Here is a 17,106-nt window from a genome sequence, read left to right on the forward strand (position 1 = left end):
TTCTATTATATTTATACAAACCAGAGAAATTGTGTAAATTGTCAACGTCTGCCAATTCAATTAATCTGAATCAAACTATACAACATTAATTACTTAATAGTTATCTGTTCCTGCACAATATTGCCACGTCTCCTACTATATCTGGTACTTACCGGTGTAAAGAGTGTAGAATAAAACCTGTAGTCAGAGAATAAACGCGGAACTTTTCATTAGATGGGCGGTCACAGTTCTGACTTCAGCGACCAATCCGGTAACAGAATGCATGGAGCGTGAGCGCTTTGGGCTCGTTGATTGGCTGCTTGTCTCGGAACACCGTCATTCTCGGATTCAACGACCAATCATAAATCAGCCGTCAAAATACGAGTCAACCTTGCTTTTTCCTCATCCACTCGGTCAAAAGTAGTATATGGTTTAATATATTTTGCAGGAGCCATCTGTCAAACAACCAAAATCATTTTTCGGTGTTTTACTCAAATCTTTCATTTGTTCTGGGCTGCAGAAAACCAAACAGCCGCATTACGCTTTACGGGTGTAATGTTACATGGCGGTAAAAGTGCGCAAAATCTGCGATTGCGAATTAAATGTTAACGTGTACAATCAAAAACGTTTTATAATAGAAAAAAAAAAAGTTTGCTCCCAAGCCGTGTCAGGGAGTTCATTCCCTGCCGTGACCCGGATTCGAACCGGGGTTGCTGCGGCCACAACGCAGAGTACTAACCCCTATACGATCACGGCGAGCTACCGGGAGGTGTGGCTTCAATATCGTCAGAATTCTTTAAAATACAGTGGTTCCATGCGGTGATAATATTGTAGGGTTGAATCGGCGATAATGTAAATGAGAACGTTTGAGTTAGCTTGTGCAGACAACAGTATAAAATATTTTTTTTTTCAATTAATTAATTAATTTTATTTATATAGCGCCAAATCACAACAAACAGTTGCCCCCAAGGCGCTTTATATTGTAAGGCAAGGCCATACAATAATTACGTAAAAACCCATGGTCAAAACGACCCCCTGTGAGCAAGCACTTGGCTACAGTGGGAAGGAAAAACTCCCTTTTAACAGGAAGAAACCTCCAGCAGAACCAGGCTCAGGGAGGGGCAGTCTTCTGCTGGGACTGGTTGGGGCTGAGGGAGAGAACCAGGAAAAAGACATGCTGTGGAGGGGAGCAGAGATCGATCACTAATGATTAAATGCAGAGTGGTGCATACAGAGCAAAAAGAGAAAGAAACACTCAGTGCATCATGGGAACCCCCCAGCAGTCTAAGTCTATAGCAGCATAACTAAGGGATGGTTCAGGGTCACCTGATCCAGCCCTAACTATAAGCTTTAGCAAAAAGGAAAGTTTTAAGCCTAATCTTAAAAGTAGAGAGGGTGTCTGTCTCCCTGATCTGAATTGGGAGCTGGTTCCACAGGAGAGGAGCCTGAAAGCTGAAGCTCTGCCTCCCATTCTACTCTTACAAACCCTAGGAACTACAAGTAAGCCTGCAGTCTGAGAGCGAAGAGCTCTATTGGGGTGATATGGTACTACGAGGTCCCTAAGATAAGATGGGACCTGATTATTCAAAACCTTATAAGTAAGAAGAAGAATTTTAAATTCTATTCTAGAATTAACAGGAAGCCAATGAAGAAAGGCCAATATGGGTAAATAATAATGATGATTACTATGATAGTGAAACTCACCAACGAAAAAGAGCAACGAATGAGGATGAACTCTTGATTCACCTGATCAAACTCGAAAGTAACGTTGCTGTATGAAGTGTCTGCAGGTAACACGGTAAAGGAAGCAGAGAGCGATAATCAGACAAATGCAAACTCAAAACATCGCTAAATAACGCTTGTGTTTCAAACCTTGTTTTACTGATAACAATACCCATATATGTTGTATTGCAGTGAATACTGACTGAATTATGCAGTCTATGTAAGAACTTATTTCATTAGCTTGCAACGTGTCCCATATGGTCTAGCGGTTAGGATTCCTGGTTTTCACCCAGGCGGCCCGGGTTCGACTCCCGGTATGGGAATCACTGTTTTATATTTTTTATTTTATTTTTTTTAATTAAGTAGAAATCGTGTAGTTTCTGTTCAGCTATAAAATCAATGCAGATCTATACGTTCCAAAGACTTCTTTAAAACTGCGATAGAGCCCACCAGACAGACGAAAATGGTGCTTTTCCATGCACCCACCGCTAGATGGCGGAAACGTAGCGGTGCTCGAGCTCTGTTAGCCTTTTGCACAGAGCAAAGCCATAAAGATATATATATACATACATATATTTTTAAATTAACTCTTTTAAATAAGATTTTGTAGCTGAATAACATGCTGCACATTTTGATTATTTTCGGTTTGTTGCATCTTTTTAACGAGTGACACCTACGTCACGTGTGGCGTCACATGATGCTAAACGGAAGTAGTGACTTGGGCGAACCTAAAGGAGTAGAGATTTTAAATGAACATAAACAAAACGTAGATAGCGGGTGCAAAAAAAAAAAAAGCCGACATGGGTTTGTCAGAGCTGGAAGAAAGTTGTGTGTTACTGGATGAGAAGGTTCTTCGATTCATGGAGCAGTTGGAGGTTTTGGAGGAGAAAACGAGCGCTCCTCACTCCCTCATCGAGCAGGTCGTACAGTGAACCTTTAAAACGTCATTTTACCTGGAAGGAAGTGGCTATTCATACGTAGCCGTATTAATAATTATAAATTCAATTTAAAATCAGCTAGATGCCAGCAGCTGGACTTCTTGTGTATCAAAACGTGTTGCTGTGCATTTCAGTATGAACCGAGGTTATTAATTAATATGTTGATCAAGAAATCTATTGATTATTTAGTCATTTCAGCGCCACTGTGTAAATTATATTAGGATATATATTTGGATTTATTAATTTGAAGGTATCCATGTATTCGTCCCATGACTTGTTAAAGAAAACTGGCTGTACATTTAGGTTGTCCAATTATTATTTTCTAAATGAATATGTACATGTCGCGGACATGACGCGACCCCCCCACTTTTAATTTATTACTTTATTATTATTATTATTATTTATTTGTATTATTTATTTGCCTTTCAGCTCCCCAGACCCTCCCACCTTTTTAAGCATTTTTCTTTGTTTTTTAATAATATGGCCAAATTATCATATTGCAATATTTTCATATAAATATGATATAAGATATGACTATGAATTCAAACAAAGTGGAGCAACATGAAAATTAAACATTCTTAAACAAACAGTAATAATACCACACCGTCATTTGCACTCATCAAGCTTAGGATGCAGTGCCCTCCAAAAGTATTGGAACACTTGGTATTTCACACATATTATTTTAGAAAGATTAAAAATAAGATTATAAAATCAAACCATTGTGCCTTGTGATAGAATCACTATGATGACCGCTCCAAGATGGCGGCCGCATTCCTTGGGCCACAGCAACCAATGCAGCGTCGTACTCCTCTTTATAATGTCTATGTTTGTGTGCTGTCGGCCTTGTGATACATGGAATATAGATGGAATGGACGTGCGCGCCTCAATCTATTAACGTCGCTCAGGACAGGAAGGCGCCATTACTAAGGGGGAGATGTGCAGATCATCAATAATAAGCTGACCGCTTTTTTTGCACTAGCGTCGCTATTTCTTAACGGATTTTAATAAATGTAGGCTTGTTTAAAGCCTGTTGAAAGCTCTTTCCAATGAACCTATGCATGTGTGGGTGAAAAAAAAAAACTTATGTAAAATGCAGAAATTTGGGGAAATTATGACAAACCGCTGCTTTTCTCGCTCTATTGTCGCTATTTGTTAACAGAGTTTAATAAAAGTAGGCTTGTTTTAAAGCCCTTTAATTGCTCTTTCTAATGAGCCCATACATGCCTGGGTAGAAAAAAAATTTTTTATGTAAAGCGTGGAAATGTGGGGGAAAATATGCCATTCTGTTCATTTACTGTGATGATTTTTTTTTTCCTGTCATCATAATTCTCAATGGATTTTTATAAATGAGGCCTTGTTAGTTGTATTCAAGCTGATTAAAAGTTCTAACGAACCCATACATGCCTGGATAAAAATTCTTATGTGTTAAAATATAAATCTGAAGTATGCCTTGGCATTGTGGTCATTTACCTTGCTGTTTCTGTGTAGGCTCTCAGTTGTCCAGGTGGTTTCCATAGTAGAGAAGCTTGAATCTTTGACTGGACTGGGTTGCTTGACATGAGGACCTTTCGCTTCAAATCGCAGAAGCTTCCTCAGCTAAAATTCTTGCTCTGGAAATGCATGAAGCAAAAGGCACTAGAAGCAGGTCACACAGCAGAAAAGATCCAGCACAGTTACCTTAGTAGGATTTTGGGTCTTAGAATTAGAAGGCTTCATTTTAAAATATAGACCCCAAAATAATGTGGATAGTCTGCACAAAATGTTAGAAACTTTAGTGGGGGAAGAGGCCCATAATAAGATCACAAAGTTCATAGTTAAAATCCAAATGGCTGAGCATTTAAAAAGTAAGGAGCGGCAAATCAGGAAGTTTCACAACCTTTTAGTGCAGAAAAGGCGTACTTTCAGTGGGAGTATTTTTAAAGATACACCCAAACAAATTAGTGACAACAGGGAAAATTGGGTACAGAATCCTCCAACAGGGTTCTTACACAGGCAGAAAAGGATGTGCTCACCAAAGGACTAAATTTCTCAGTGACCCCTAAACATATTCCGACAGTAGATTACATCACTGCAGTAGAGTCAGCCATTAAACATAACAGTTTGTCAGAGTCAGAAGCTGGATATCTCCGACTAAGAGTCACAGCAGTGCTGAACAGTGCTAAGCCTCCTCCGTCCAACATCATAGGAGAAGAACGGAAAGCTTTGTCAGCACTGCAAAAGGACCAAAGCATCCTTATCTTGCCAGCGGATAAAGGCAGATGCACTGTGGTCCTGAACACATCGGACTACGAGGCCAAGATCAACAACTTGCTCAGTGACTCCAGCACATACGAACGTCTGTAGAGAGACCCCACGAGCGGCTATAAGAAGAAAATCATTAGCTACCTCCAAAACCTGGAGAAAGAGGGACTCATCGACAGGCAGACATACTACAGACTGTACCCTGGGGATGCCACTCCGTGCATCTATGGACTGCCCAAAATCCACAAACAGGATGTGCCACTCAGGCCTATTGTATGTAGCACAGATTCCATCACGTACAATTTGGCCAAGTACCTCAAGTGGATTTTGGCTCCTCCAGTGGGTAACTCAGACCCCACGTGGAGAACACACAAGATTTTGTGAACAAGATCAAGGACCTACAGCTGGAGGCAGATGAAACTATGGTGTCATTGATGTGACACGTTGTTCACCTGCATCCCCACTGTTGAGGCCGTCTCAGCTGTGAAGCAGAGACTGGAGGATGTGTCTCTACTTGAAAGGACCAAACTCACACCAGACCACATCTGCCAACTCTTGGAGATCTGTCTTAACGCCACGTATTTCCTGTTTAGGGGGAATTACTACAGACAGATTCATGGTTGTGATGAGGTCTCCGGTATCCCCTATTGTGGCCAATCTGTACATGGAGTGAGTGGAGAAGACAGCCTTGACGTCTTTCACGGGCATCTCTCCCAGTCACTGGTTCAGATATGTTGGTGACACATAGGTTAAAATCAAGCAACAGCAAGTTGAGGACTTTACAGAACACATCAACTCGGTGGACACCAATATCAAGTTCACAAGTGAGGATGCCAGAAACACCATTTAGCCTTCTTGGACTGTGATGTTACGATTGGAGAGAACAGGCAGCTCCAGACAGGGGTTTACAGAAAACCAACTCACACTGACCATATCTGCTCTTTGGCTCAAACCACCCCCTTGAACACAAGCTCGGGGTGATCAGGACGCTTCAACACAGAGCCCTACAGGTGCCCACAACTGCAGAGGAAGGGCTAAAGAACAACAACGTGTCCGGAAAGCCTCACAGTAGTGGATACCCATGATGGTCCCTGGACAAAGTGCAGAACAAAAAGACCAGATAGACAGGAAACGGAGGACAAGAAGAAGAGTGTCTTGCCCTTATTTAGCAGGAGTAGGGGAAAAACTACAGAGGATCTTCAGACAGCACAAATCCCAGTTTACTTTAAACCGTTAACACCTTGAGACAGAAATTAGTTCACCCTAAGGACATGATCCCTAGTTACAAACAGAGCAATGTAGTGTATTCTATCAGATTCAGGAAAACTGTAAGGAACATACATAGGTGAAACGAAGCAACCTTTACACAAAAGGCTATACCAGCACCGCAGAGAGGGCGCCAGTGGACCTCAGTCTGTGGTTCATCTCCACCTTAAAGACACTAACCACACGTTTGAGGACCAAGAAGTTCAAATATTAGCCAGAGAGAAGAAATGGTTTGAGAGGGGGTCAAGGAGGCATTCTTTGTGAAACGTTTGAAACCCAGCCTTAACCGGGGAGGGGGTCTGAGACACACTTTATCCCCTGTTTACAATGGGGTACTCAGGTCAAAGGAGTTTCAGTCTTCTGTTCATGGTAATGAGTCATTCACGTCATCAAGGAAGCCATCAGAAAGGCATCCATCCCATCATTAGAGGGACAGCTGTCCTGTCTTAGGTGTGCTAACTGGAGCACAATAGTTGCTAATTAGAGCTATTGTTTTGTCACTAGCCTATAGCAGTCTGCCTCTCAGTAGGAGGGGTCTGGTTAGGTTTAAAACTCCAGCTTTTGTTGGCTTCTGTTTATTCTTCTCTACAAGAGTCAGACAGAAGTCAGACTTCCAGAGCAAGAATTTTATGCTGAGGAAGCTTCTGCGATTTGAAGCGAAACGTCCTCGCATCAAGCAACCCAGTCCAGTCAAAGATTCAAGCTTCTCTTCTATTTACCTTGCTGCTTTTTCCCACTGGAATGTTATTGCTAGTCTTTTAATGACAACATATATGTGATTTTTACTAACATTTATATACAAGTAGATATAAATCCATTCAGAATTAGACTTTTGACCCTCAGTCAGGGTAAAAGTACCTCCTCCATCCCTTCCAACCACCACTATGTACATATCATATTAAACAACACTGCAAGTAATTACGAGGTCTGTTAGAAAAGTATCAGACCTTTTTTTTCAAAACCGTATGGAATTTGAATCACGTGTCATTGCATCAGACAAGCTTGAAACCTTCGTGCGCTGCGTGAGTTTTTTCACGCCTGTCGGTTTGCGTCATTCGCATCTGAGCAGGCTTTGTGTGAGCACTGGTCCACCCTCTCGTCGTTTTTATATTGCGAATATTGTCTGAACGATTTGGAGCTTTGCTGCATCAATTTTTTTCCAGAAACTGTGAGAGACCTCCAGGTGGACACCGTTCGGAAAATTAATATGGCTTTCAGGGACGATTTTAGGGGATTTACAGATTAAGGAGTGTACTGCCGCTTTAAGGACAGCCCACAACTGCTGAGAGCGCAGCGCGCTCCCAGCGCCGATCGACATGCTCAGATCCCGCTGAAACAACCAGATCATTTCCAATGTGAAGGCTTTGTTGATCCGGGACCTCGTCTGACTTCACAAAAAGGCAGAAAGTGTGGACATCAGCACTTTTTCGGCACATTCCACTGTTACAGGAGTTTTTTTCATGGAAAGAAAAGCGGAGGGACGCGCCACAGAGCTGTTCATTACGCGGGACAAAACCACCTCGGTGTTGGTCTCACAGGACGGCTTGAGATGGCTTTCAGATGGATTCTGGTTGCTTTTCAGTCGTGTGATTATCCGATTGTGATTGTGCATGAGCTGGACATGCCCCAACATGTCCCGTGAGGCTTCATATCACGGCGCTGCTTTGCATGGCGCAAAGGAACCTCTTTCCATGACAAAAACTCCTAACAGTGGAATGTGCCGTTCATTTCTAACTGGACGCTGTCTTGATCCGGTATGTCGTCTGACTAGCACAGGAAGTGTGAAAGACGTGGACATCAGCACTTTTTCATCACATTAAGACAGACATGCGGAGGAGTTCCGTGTGTCGCAAAGCAACGCCGTGATGAAGCCTCACGGGACATGTTGGGGGCATGGTCCAGCTCATGCACAATCACAATCGGATAATCACACAACTGAAAAAGCAACCGGATCCATCTGAAAGCCATCTCAAAGCCATCCTGTGAGACCAACACCGAGGTGGTTTTGTGTCCCGCGTAATGAACGGCTCCGTGGCGCGTCCCTCCGCTTTTCTTTCCATGAAAAAACTCCTGTAACAGTGGAATGTGCCGAAAAGTACTGATGTCCACGCCTTCTGCCTTTTGTGAAAGTCAGACGAGGTCCCGGATCAACAAAGCCTTCACGTTGGAAATGATCTGGGTTGTTTGAGCATGTCAGCAGCGCTCAGAGCGCGCCGCGCACGCAGCAGTTGTGGGCCGTCCTTAAAGCAGCAGTAACACTCCTTAATCTGTATAATCAATCAATCAATTTTTGTTATATAGCGCCAAATCACAACAAACAGTTGCCCCAAGGCACCTTATATTGTAAGGCAAGGCCATACAACAATTATGGTAAAACCCACGGTCAAAACGACCCCCCTGTGAGCAAGCACTTGGCTACAGTGGGAAGGAAAAACTCCCTTTTAACAGGAAGAAAACCTCCAGCAGAACCAGCTCAGGGAGGGGCAGTCTTCTGCTGGGACCTGGTTGGGGCTGAGGGAGAGAACCAAGAAAAAGACATGCTGTGGAGGGGAGCAGAGATCGATCACTAATGATTAAATGCAGAGTGGTGCATACAGAGCAAAAAGAGAAAGAAACAGTGCTCATGGGAACCCCCCAGCAGTCTACGTCTATAGCAGCATACTAAGGGATGGTTCAGGGTCACCTGATCCAGCCCTAACTATATAGCTTTAGCAAAAGGAAAGTTTAGCCTATCTTAAAAGTAGAGAGGGTTGTCTGTCTCCCGATCTGAATTGGGAGCTGGTTCACAGGAGAGGAGCCTGAAAGCTGAAGGCTCTGCCTCCCATTCTACTCTTACAACCCTAGGAACTACAAGTAAGCCTGCAGTCTGAGAGCGAAGCCTCTATTGGGGTGATATGGTACTACGAGGCCCTAAGATAAGATGGGACCTGATTATTCAAAACCTTATAAGTAAGAAGAAGAATTTTTAAATATCTATTCTAGAATTAACAGGAAGCCAATGAAGAGAGGCCAATATGGGTGAGATATGCTCTCTCCTTCTAGTCCCGTCAGTACTCTAGCTGCAGCATTTTGAATTAACTGAAGGCTTTTAGGGATACTTTTAGGACAACCTGATAAATAAGAATTACAATAGTCCAGCCTAGAGGAAATAAAGCATGAAGTAGTTTTTCAGCATCACTCTGAGACAAACCTTTCTGATTTTTAGAGATATTGCGTAAATGCAAAAAAGCAGTCCTACATATTTGTTTAATATGCGATTTGAATGACAGATCCTGATCAAAAATGACTCCAAGATTTCTCACAGTATACTAGAGGTCAGGGTAATGCCATCCAGAGTAAGGATCTGGTTAGACACCATGTTTCTAAGATTTGTGGGGCCCAAGTACAATAACTTCAGTTTTATCTGAGTTTAAAGCAGGAAATTAGAGGTCATCCATGTCTTTATGTCTGTAAGAACAATCCTGCAGTTTAGCTAATTGGTGTGGGTCCTCTGCTTCATGGATAGATAAAGCTGGGTATCATCGCGTAACAATGAAAAGTTAAGCAATACCGGTCTAATAATACTGCCTAAGGGAAGCATGTATTAAAGTAAATAAAATTGGGTCCTAGCGACAGAACCTTGTGTAACTAACTCCAGAATTAACTTTAGTCTGTGAAGAAGATTCCCCAATTTACATGAACAAATGTAATCTATTAGACAAATATGATTCAAAACCACCGCAGCGCAGTGCCTTAATACCTATGGCATGCCTCTAATCTCTGTATAAAATTTATGGTCAACAGTATCAAAAGCAGCACTGAGGTCTAACAGAACAAGCACAGAGATGAGTCCACTGTCCGAGGCATACGAAGACTCATTTGTAACCTTCACTAATGCTGTTTCTGTACTATGATGAATTCTAAAAGCTGACTGAAACTCTTCAAATAGACCATTCTCTGACAGATGATCAGTTAGCTGTTTTACAACTACCCTTCAAGAATTTTGAGAGAAAAAGGAAGGTTGGAGATTGGCCTATAATTAGCTAAGATAGCTGGGTCAAGTGATGGCTTTTTAAGTCATGGTTAATTACTGCCACCTTAAAAGCCTTTGGACATAGCCAACTAACAAAGATAGATTGATCATATTTAAGATCGAAGCATTAAATAATGGTAGGGCTTCCTTGAGCAGCCTGGTAGGAATGGGGTCTAATAAACATGTGATGGTTGGATGAAGTACTAATGAGAATAACTCAGACAGAACAATCGGGAGAGAAAGAGTCTAACCAAATACCGGCAATCACTGAAAGCAGCCAAAGATATCGATACGTCTTTGGGATGGTTATGAGTAATTTTTTCTCTAATAGTTAAAATTTTGTTAGCAAAGAAAGTCTGAAGTCATTACTAGTTAAAGTTAATGGAATACTCAGCTCAATAGAGCTCTGACTCTTGTCAGCCTGGCTACAGTGCTGAAAAGAACCTGGGGTTGTTCTTATTTTCTTCAATTAGTGATGAGTAGAAAGAGGTCCTAGCTTTACGGAGGGCTTTTTTTATAGAGCAACAGACTCTTTTTCCAGGCTAAGGTGAAGAATCTTCTAAATTAGTGAGACGCCATTTCCTCTCCAACTTACGGGTTATCTGCTTTAAGCTACGAGTTGTGAGTTATTACCACGGAGTCAGACACTCTGATTTAAAGCTCTCTTTTTCAGAGGAGCTACAGCATCCAAAGTTGTCTTCAATGAGGATGTAAAACTATTGACGAGATACTCTATCTCCCTTACAGAGGTTTAGGTAGCTACTCTGCACTGTGTTGGTATATGGCATAGAGAACATAAAGAAGGAATCATATCCTTAAACCTAGTTACAGCGCTTTCTGAAAGACTTCTAGTGTAATGAAACTTATTCCCCACTGCTGGGTAGTCCATCAGAGTAAATGTAAATGTTATTGAAGAAATGATCAGACAGAAGGGAGTTTTCAGGGAATACTGTTAAGTCTTCTATTTCCATACCATAAGTCAGAACAAGATCTAAGATATGATTAAAGGGTGGGTGGACTCATTTACTTTTTGAGCAAAGCCAATAGAGTCTAATAATAGATTAAATGCAGTGTTGAGGCTTGTCATTCTCAGCACTGTGGGATGTTAAAATCGCCCACTATAATTATCTTATCTGAGCTAAGCACTAAGTCAGACAAAAGGTCTGAAATCAAAGAGAAACTCACAGTAACGACCAGGTGGACGATAGCTAATAACAAATAAAACTGGTTTTGGGACTTCCAATTTGGATGGACAAGACTAAGAGACAAGCCTTCAAATGAATTAAAGCTCTGTCTGGGTTTTGGATTAATTAATAAGCTGGAATGGAAGATTGCGGCTATCCTCCACCCCGGCCCGTGGCTAAGAGCATTCTGACAGTTAGTGTGACTCGGGGGGTGTTGACTCATTTAAACTAACATATTCATCCTGCTGTAACCAGGTTTCTGTTAGGCAGAATAAATCAATATGTTGATCAATATTATTATATCATTTACCAACAGGGATCTTAGAAGAGAGAGACCTAATGTTTAATAGACCACATTAACTGTTTTAGTCTGTGGTGCAGTTGAAGGTGCTATATTATTTTTTCTTTTTTGAATTTTATTGCTAAATAGATTTTTGCTGGTATGGTAGTCCTGGGAGCAGGCACCGTCTCTACGGGGAGGGGGTAATGAGGGGATGGCAGAGGGAGAGAAGCGCAGAGAGGCTTGTAAGACTACACTCTGCTTCCTGGTCCCAACCCTGGATAGTCACGTTTGGAGGAGTTTAAGAAAATGCCAGATTTCTAGAAATGAGAGCTGCTCCATCCAAAGTGGGATGGATTGCCGTCTCTCCTAACAGACCAGGGTTTTCCCCAGAAGCTTTGCCAATTATCTATGAAGCCCACCTCATTTTTTTCCCAATAATCCCCATAAAATCGTCCCTGAAAGCCATATTAATTTTCCGAACGGTGTCCACCTGGAGGTCTCTCACAGTTCTGGAAAAAATTGATGCAGACAAGCTCCAAATCGTTCAGACATTTATTCGCAATAAAAATCCGACGAGAGGGTGGGACCATGCTCACACAAAGCCTGTTCACAGGCGAATGACGCAACCGACAGCATGAAAAAACTCACGCATGCGCATGAAGGTTCAAGCTTGGCTGATGCAATCACACGTGATTCAATCCATATGGTTTTTTGAAAAAAATAAAAAGGTCCGATACGTTTCTAACAGACCTCGTATACATATTTAAAACATTTTGTTTCCGTTATTTGTATGCATGTGAACGCCGCTTAATGAAAAGAACTTATGGCGTTGAGTTATAGTCTCATATAGTAATATCGATATTAAATTGCGACATAACAGCTTAAAATAGACATTTGTTGCTACAGTTCATTTAGTATTGCGAGAATTTGTTTTTGTACTTGGTGCAGTTGATGGTGAAGCACTTGCCTGCCTTTTTTCCCTCATTTTCGCTTCTTGTTTAACAGGTGCTTTAACTGGGCTCAAGGCGCTCATCTCCACCCTTAGTAATGGCCGCCGTGTGGGCAAACCGCTAGTCACGTGACGTCCATTCCAGGTCCTCTATTTCCATGTTGTGATAGAATCACTACGATGACTGGTCCAAGATGGTGCCGCATTTTCTTGCGCCAGAGCAACTGGTTGTGACTTTTTACAGCTTTTTACGACAACGGTTTTGTGGTCTTTTCCCCACTGCACAGAGATTTTTTTTTGTGCCATTCCGGTTTGTGCCTGTCGTCTATGTCGTTTGTGGCTTTTTGCGACCATGGTTTGTGGCTTTTGTCCCCTTCTGCTGAGATTTTTTGTGCCTACATCTACCATAGAGCGAGGCTCGCGCAATAAACTGTGATGGGGGTAGTTTTAAATAACAGTGGGTGTCGTACTAAGCTATTTGCAGTATTGAATCGTATCAAGAGCATTCCCTTTTTGAAAATTCCATCTTTTTTTTACACTCCTGCATTTCTGTCCATATTCTCCTCACACAGTATGTATGTAATTGTATATACTTTGTTTTATGTTGCACAAGGGGATGGTTTTCAATGCTCCAAGGCTCGATATTCCCTGGGAAACAACACAAGTTCTACTCTTCAGTATGCAAAATGAAAATAAAACCAGTGGTACACGTTCACACTCGGTAAGCAGCTGTACATCACAGATTAAGTGTTTGTCAATAATTCTTTTGAAATTTGGTGAATTTTCTGTAAGTGCTAGCTGTCAGGTTTGAACTGTTTTGGGGATTTATGTGTTGGCAGAACCTCAAGTGAAGGTGAAATTGAGTTGCCACACAGAAAGGGCTAAAGAAAGCTACAGCCCTGAGTCTGAAAAAAGAAAGTGGTATTTATAGAGGATATTGGGACCCCAAGAAGGTGAGTGATCTGGATGAACCGTATATTGCTGAATGCATGTGTTTGTGGTCCACCATAAACACTTTATCTGATTTCACAGGTGTCAGGAGGCGATTAAAACCTAAAAAGGATGCTAGCGAAAAAGAGCTGAGTGTGAAAGTAAGCAACGAGGAAGCTCCGGGAGTTCCTTCAGTGAACAGAAGTGATCAGATTGCACAGCAAGACCCACTGAAATGGTTTGGGAATTCGGTGCCACAGTCGCTCAAACAAGCACAGTCCTCTTTCAAACAAGGTGTGATATACATCAAATCAAGGCCATACTGCAGGGGTTAAAGTTCTCTGTCGCTACTACGGCTTTCCATCATTTTGGCTGCCGAAACATGTTTTTAAACTTATCTTTTCTTTTAAAGTCTGCTCTGAATAGGGATGGGTATTGATAAGATTTTAGCGATATCAATACCATTATCGATTCCGCTTATTGATACCTCTTGTAATTTTTGTATACTAAAAGTAGGCTTACAGGTTTCTATGTCAACATTTGAGTTTTAAAGTAAACAAATATGAATTGGTCAGTGGATCCTAGATCTCTGGACTTAAATAGACATTAAATCTGTAGTTTTTGTCAAACGCATTTCCTTTTACCATTAATGGCATGAATGTCACGCATACCTCTGAGCTGAACTCAGCTGCGCTGTAGGTCAGGATGTCATTCATAAAGAAAGCAGGACGTTCATTTGGGAGGAAAAAAAAAAACGTTTTGGTCGGAGAGCGGCGCAGTGTTTGGAGCTGTGCAAACGTAACGGAGGATGATTCTCGTTTCTTGCCTGCAGCCAGACAAGAGTCCCACTTAGTGATTTTAATCTGCACAAAGTGACTCACGATTGACATCTTTAAATGGCTTTGAGAGGGGTTAAGAAGCAGAATTGCCACTTCTAAAAAGCAGCGATGCAAGGAATCAGTACTACTACCGCTTAGTATTGTTGTTGTTGTATCTATATTATAATAGCCATGTGGCCTCTGTGCATGTGTGTATGGCTTCAATGATGCAAAAACTGGGAAGAGCTGACATTGCTGTTTGGTATACTTATGTATTTTCGGTCAAGGATAAATGCTGCGAAAACGAAAGTTGATAGGACAAATATATTTGGAGAAATTAGCAATTTAGCTAACAGTAAACAATGGACATTGTTCTGAAATGCACCATGGGAGTTCTGGGTTTTGAGGTTTTAAATGTTGATATTGTGGTTCAATTATTTTAACAGTGTTGTTAGTTATTGGTTTAGTCAGTTTAGTTAAGTGTTATGTTGCTCTTACCATGAGTGACATAAGTCTCATGTAGTACCATCCCTTACCAAAAGTAGTACATACAAGTATGTTTCAAGTATACTTCCAGTTTACTTTTTATATACTTATCAGTACTATTTTTTTTGGTAAGGGGTGAGTGAAAACTGTAGTGGATTTATGTCTTCAGCTACCGTCTTTTTTTTTTCTTTTTTTTTTTTCCTTTTTTTTTGTCAAAGCACCTGCTTACAGCAGCTGTGTGTGCTTGCTTGAAACTTCAATCACAGACAAACTGTGGACAGCTGACATTTGCAGTTTGGTATGCTTATGTATTTTGGGTCAATGATGAATGCTGCAAAAGTGGAATGTTGCTAGCTAACAGCACTGAACAATGGATGTTGCTGACTACTTTCTGGAGTCACACGCATTCAAGCAGAGGGCGGTAAGTCATCCTTATATTAAGTGTGCATGCAGTGAGTGATTTATTTAGTAAGTTCAATGTAAGTACATACTATAATTGTAAATACGTACAATACTGGACAAAGCTTGCGTGATAAGTTTCTGTGGGGACCCGGAACAGCTGATATGAAGCTCATGTCTGGGCGTCGCTATGTTCACAGCAGCTGCATGATGACCTCATTAATGAATAAATGGGTGGAGCGGGGTGGCTCCATGTGTGATGATAGACGCTTGAACATTTGAACACTTAGAACCTGAACACCTAACCTCACCTGTTCTGGCAGTAAATTGCATGTGACACCCACCAACGCAACGGAGAACTTTGAAAGGGTCACGCCATGTGGATGCCACAGAGTTACAGAGTTGTCGAAACATTAAAAGTGCTCCCTGATTAAGGTGAGACACTGGGCACAGCCTGCTGTCACGCAGTAGGACGAAGTGACCACGCCCCCAAATTTACAGAACTTTATGGCTTAAACATCTTAAACTAAAAGTTAGAAAAAAATTCATCCCTACAGTTATGGAAGAGGAAACTACCTGTAGATGTTAACACTCCGCGGACGGTGCAAGAATTGGTTTTTAAGGACAGAAAAACACACTCTCACACAAACTTTTTCAGCGCGAACATCGCCATCTTTCCTTTTCTTATCTTTTTTTCACAACACACTCTGTACCCACAAGTGTAAGCAGGCTTAACCCATCGATCACTGATCAGCATATTCACACGAAGACAAAATAACTAAAAAGATTGTTTTCAAACTACTTAAAGTGCACTTTTCCTTATAGCAAAGGGAATTAATACATTGTAAACAAGAGTAACGACCACCTATAGGCATATTATTTTCATCTCTTGTCATCTGCAAGGCAAAACTAATCAATCTCAGATAGCTGATCCCTATATCAGTTAACAGCATTTGTAAATAGTGAAATATTACTTTTTTTTTTTTTTAGAACATTTGTAATCATGAACTATGTTTTCAGATACACTTAACATGACTTATGGTCTTTTTTAATCACTTGAAGTGATGAATCCTGTTTTGAATTACCCTAGGCAATAAAGTTACTCTTTTTATTAGCATATTTAGTCCATGTTTCACTGTCATCATTATGCAGTGTTTTGCTCATGTTCTAACCATGACATACAGACCAAAGCCGTTTTTGGTACCAGGTTGTAAGCATGTTTATTTCTGCTCTAAATTTGGACATTTTTACATACAGCCCCATGGGAAAGTGCTCTGTTTTGAAGCCAGCCTTTTAGGCGTCAGTTGCAGCCTTATTTAATGTATTAAATTGATTCAGTCCCCATCTTACTTCGAAAAATTAATCAGGTTTTCACTTGCACCCAGTCCATCACTAAAATTAATTTGTTACTTTAATGTTTCGAGTTGTGTTGTTTAGAGATAGGTGAAAAACAAACACCAGTGAAAACACAGTTTCCACACACTTTGTTGGCAGAGGCTATACAAGTCTTAACTGCAAAGAATTCAGGAATGGCAAAAGTCACATTTTGCCCTCTGTTGGCTTTGTGAAGAGTTTGAGTTGTGAAGAGTTCCATTTCGGGATTCTCCTGAGGTTTAGCAAGCATAGGATAGTCATAATCCTGAAAGATCTGAAATATTAACATTGAAAATGTGAAACCACGTGAGAACACAAATCGGAGCTCTTCCACATATACAAGCACATACGGCATTGTGTAGCAATGTGCTGTCTTGGGGTAAATACGGCATACCCCTCTCTCTTCCACAATAGCTGCTTATATTATATATTTTATCTTTATCATTTGTGATTGTTTTGTCACCATAGATACCTTTTAATTTTTGGCACATTCATCAAAAATTGTTAGAATAATTGAACAATATA

General features: G+C 41.1%; 1 protein-coding gene and 2 non-coding genes across 3 annotated transcripts in view; 2 read left to right on the forward strand and 1 right to left on the reverse strand.

Moving 5' to 3' along the window:
* Window positions 1–17,106, forward strand: part of ccdc115 (coiled-coil domain containing 115) — a 38,305-nt gene that overhangs the window by 20,283 nt on the left and 916 nt on the right. Inside the window, 5 exon segments of the mRNA XM_034171490.1 lie at window positions 2,571–2,621; window positions 13,189–13,261; window positions 13,264–13,295; window positions 13,414–13,427; window positions 13,607–13,798. Of these exon segments, the coding sequence (XP_034027381.1) occupies window positions 2,571–2,621; window positions 13,189–13,261; window positions 13,264–13,295; window positions 13,414–13,427; window positions 13,607–13,798 (362 nt within the window).
* On the reverse strand, window positions 664–735 carry trnah-gug. The gene has a single exon. It is a non-coding gene; the product is annotated as a tRNA-His (tRNA).
* Window positions 1,953–2,024, forward strand: trnae-uuc. The gene has a single exon. It is a non-coding gene; the product is annotated as a tRNA-Glu (tRNA).

Source organism: Thalassophryne amazonica, chromosome 6 (assembly GCF_902500255.1).
Source record: "Thalassophryne amazonica chromosome 6, fThaAma1.1, whole genome shotgun sequence".
Taxonomy (NCBI): domain Eukaryota; kingdom Metazoa; phylum Chordata; class Actinopteri; order Batrachoidiformes; family Batrachoididae; genus Thalassophryne; species Thalassophryne amazonica.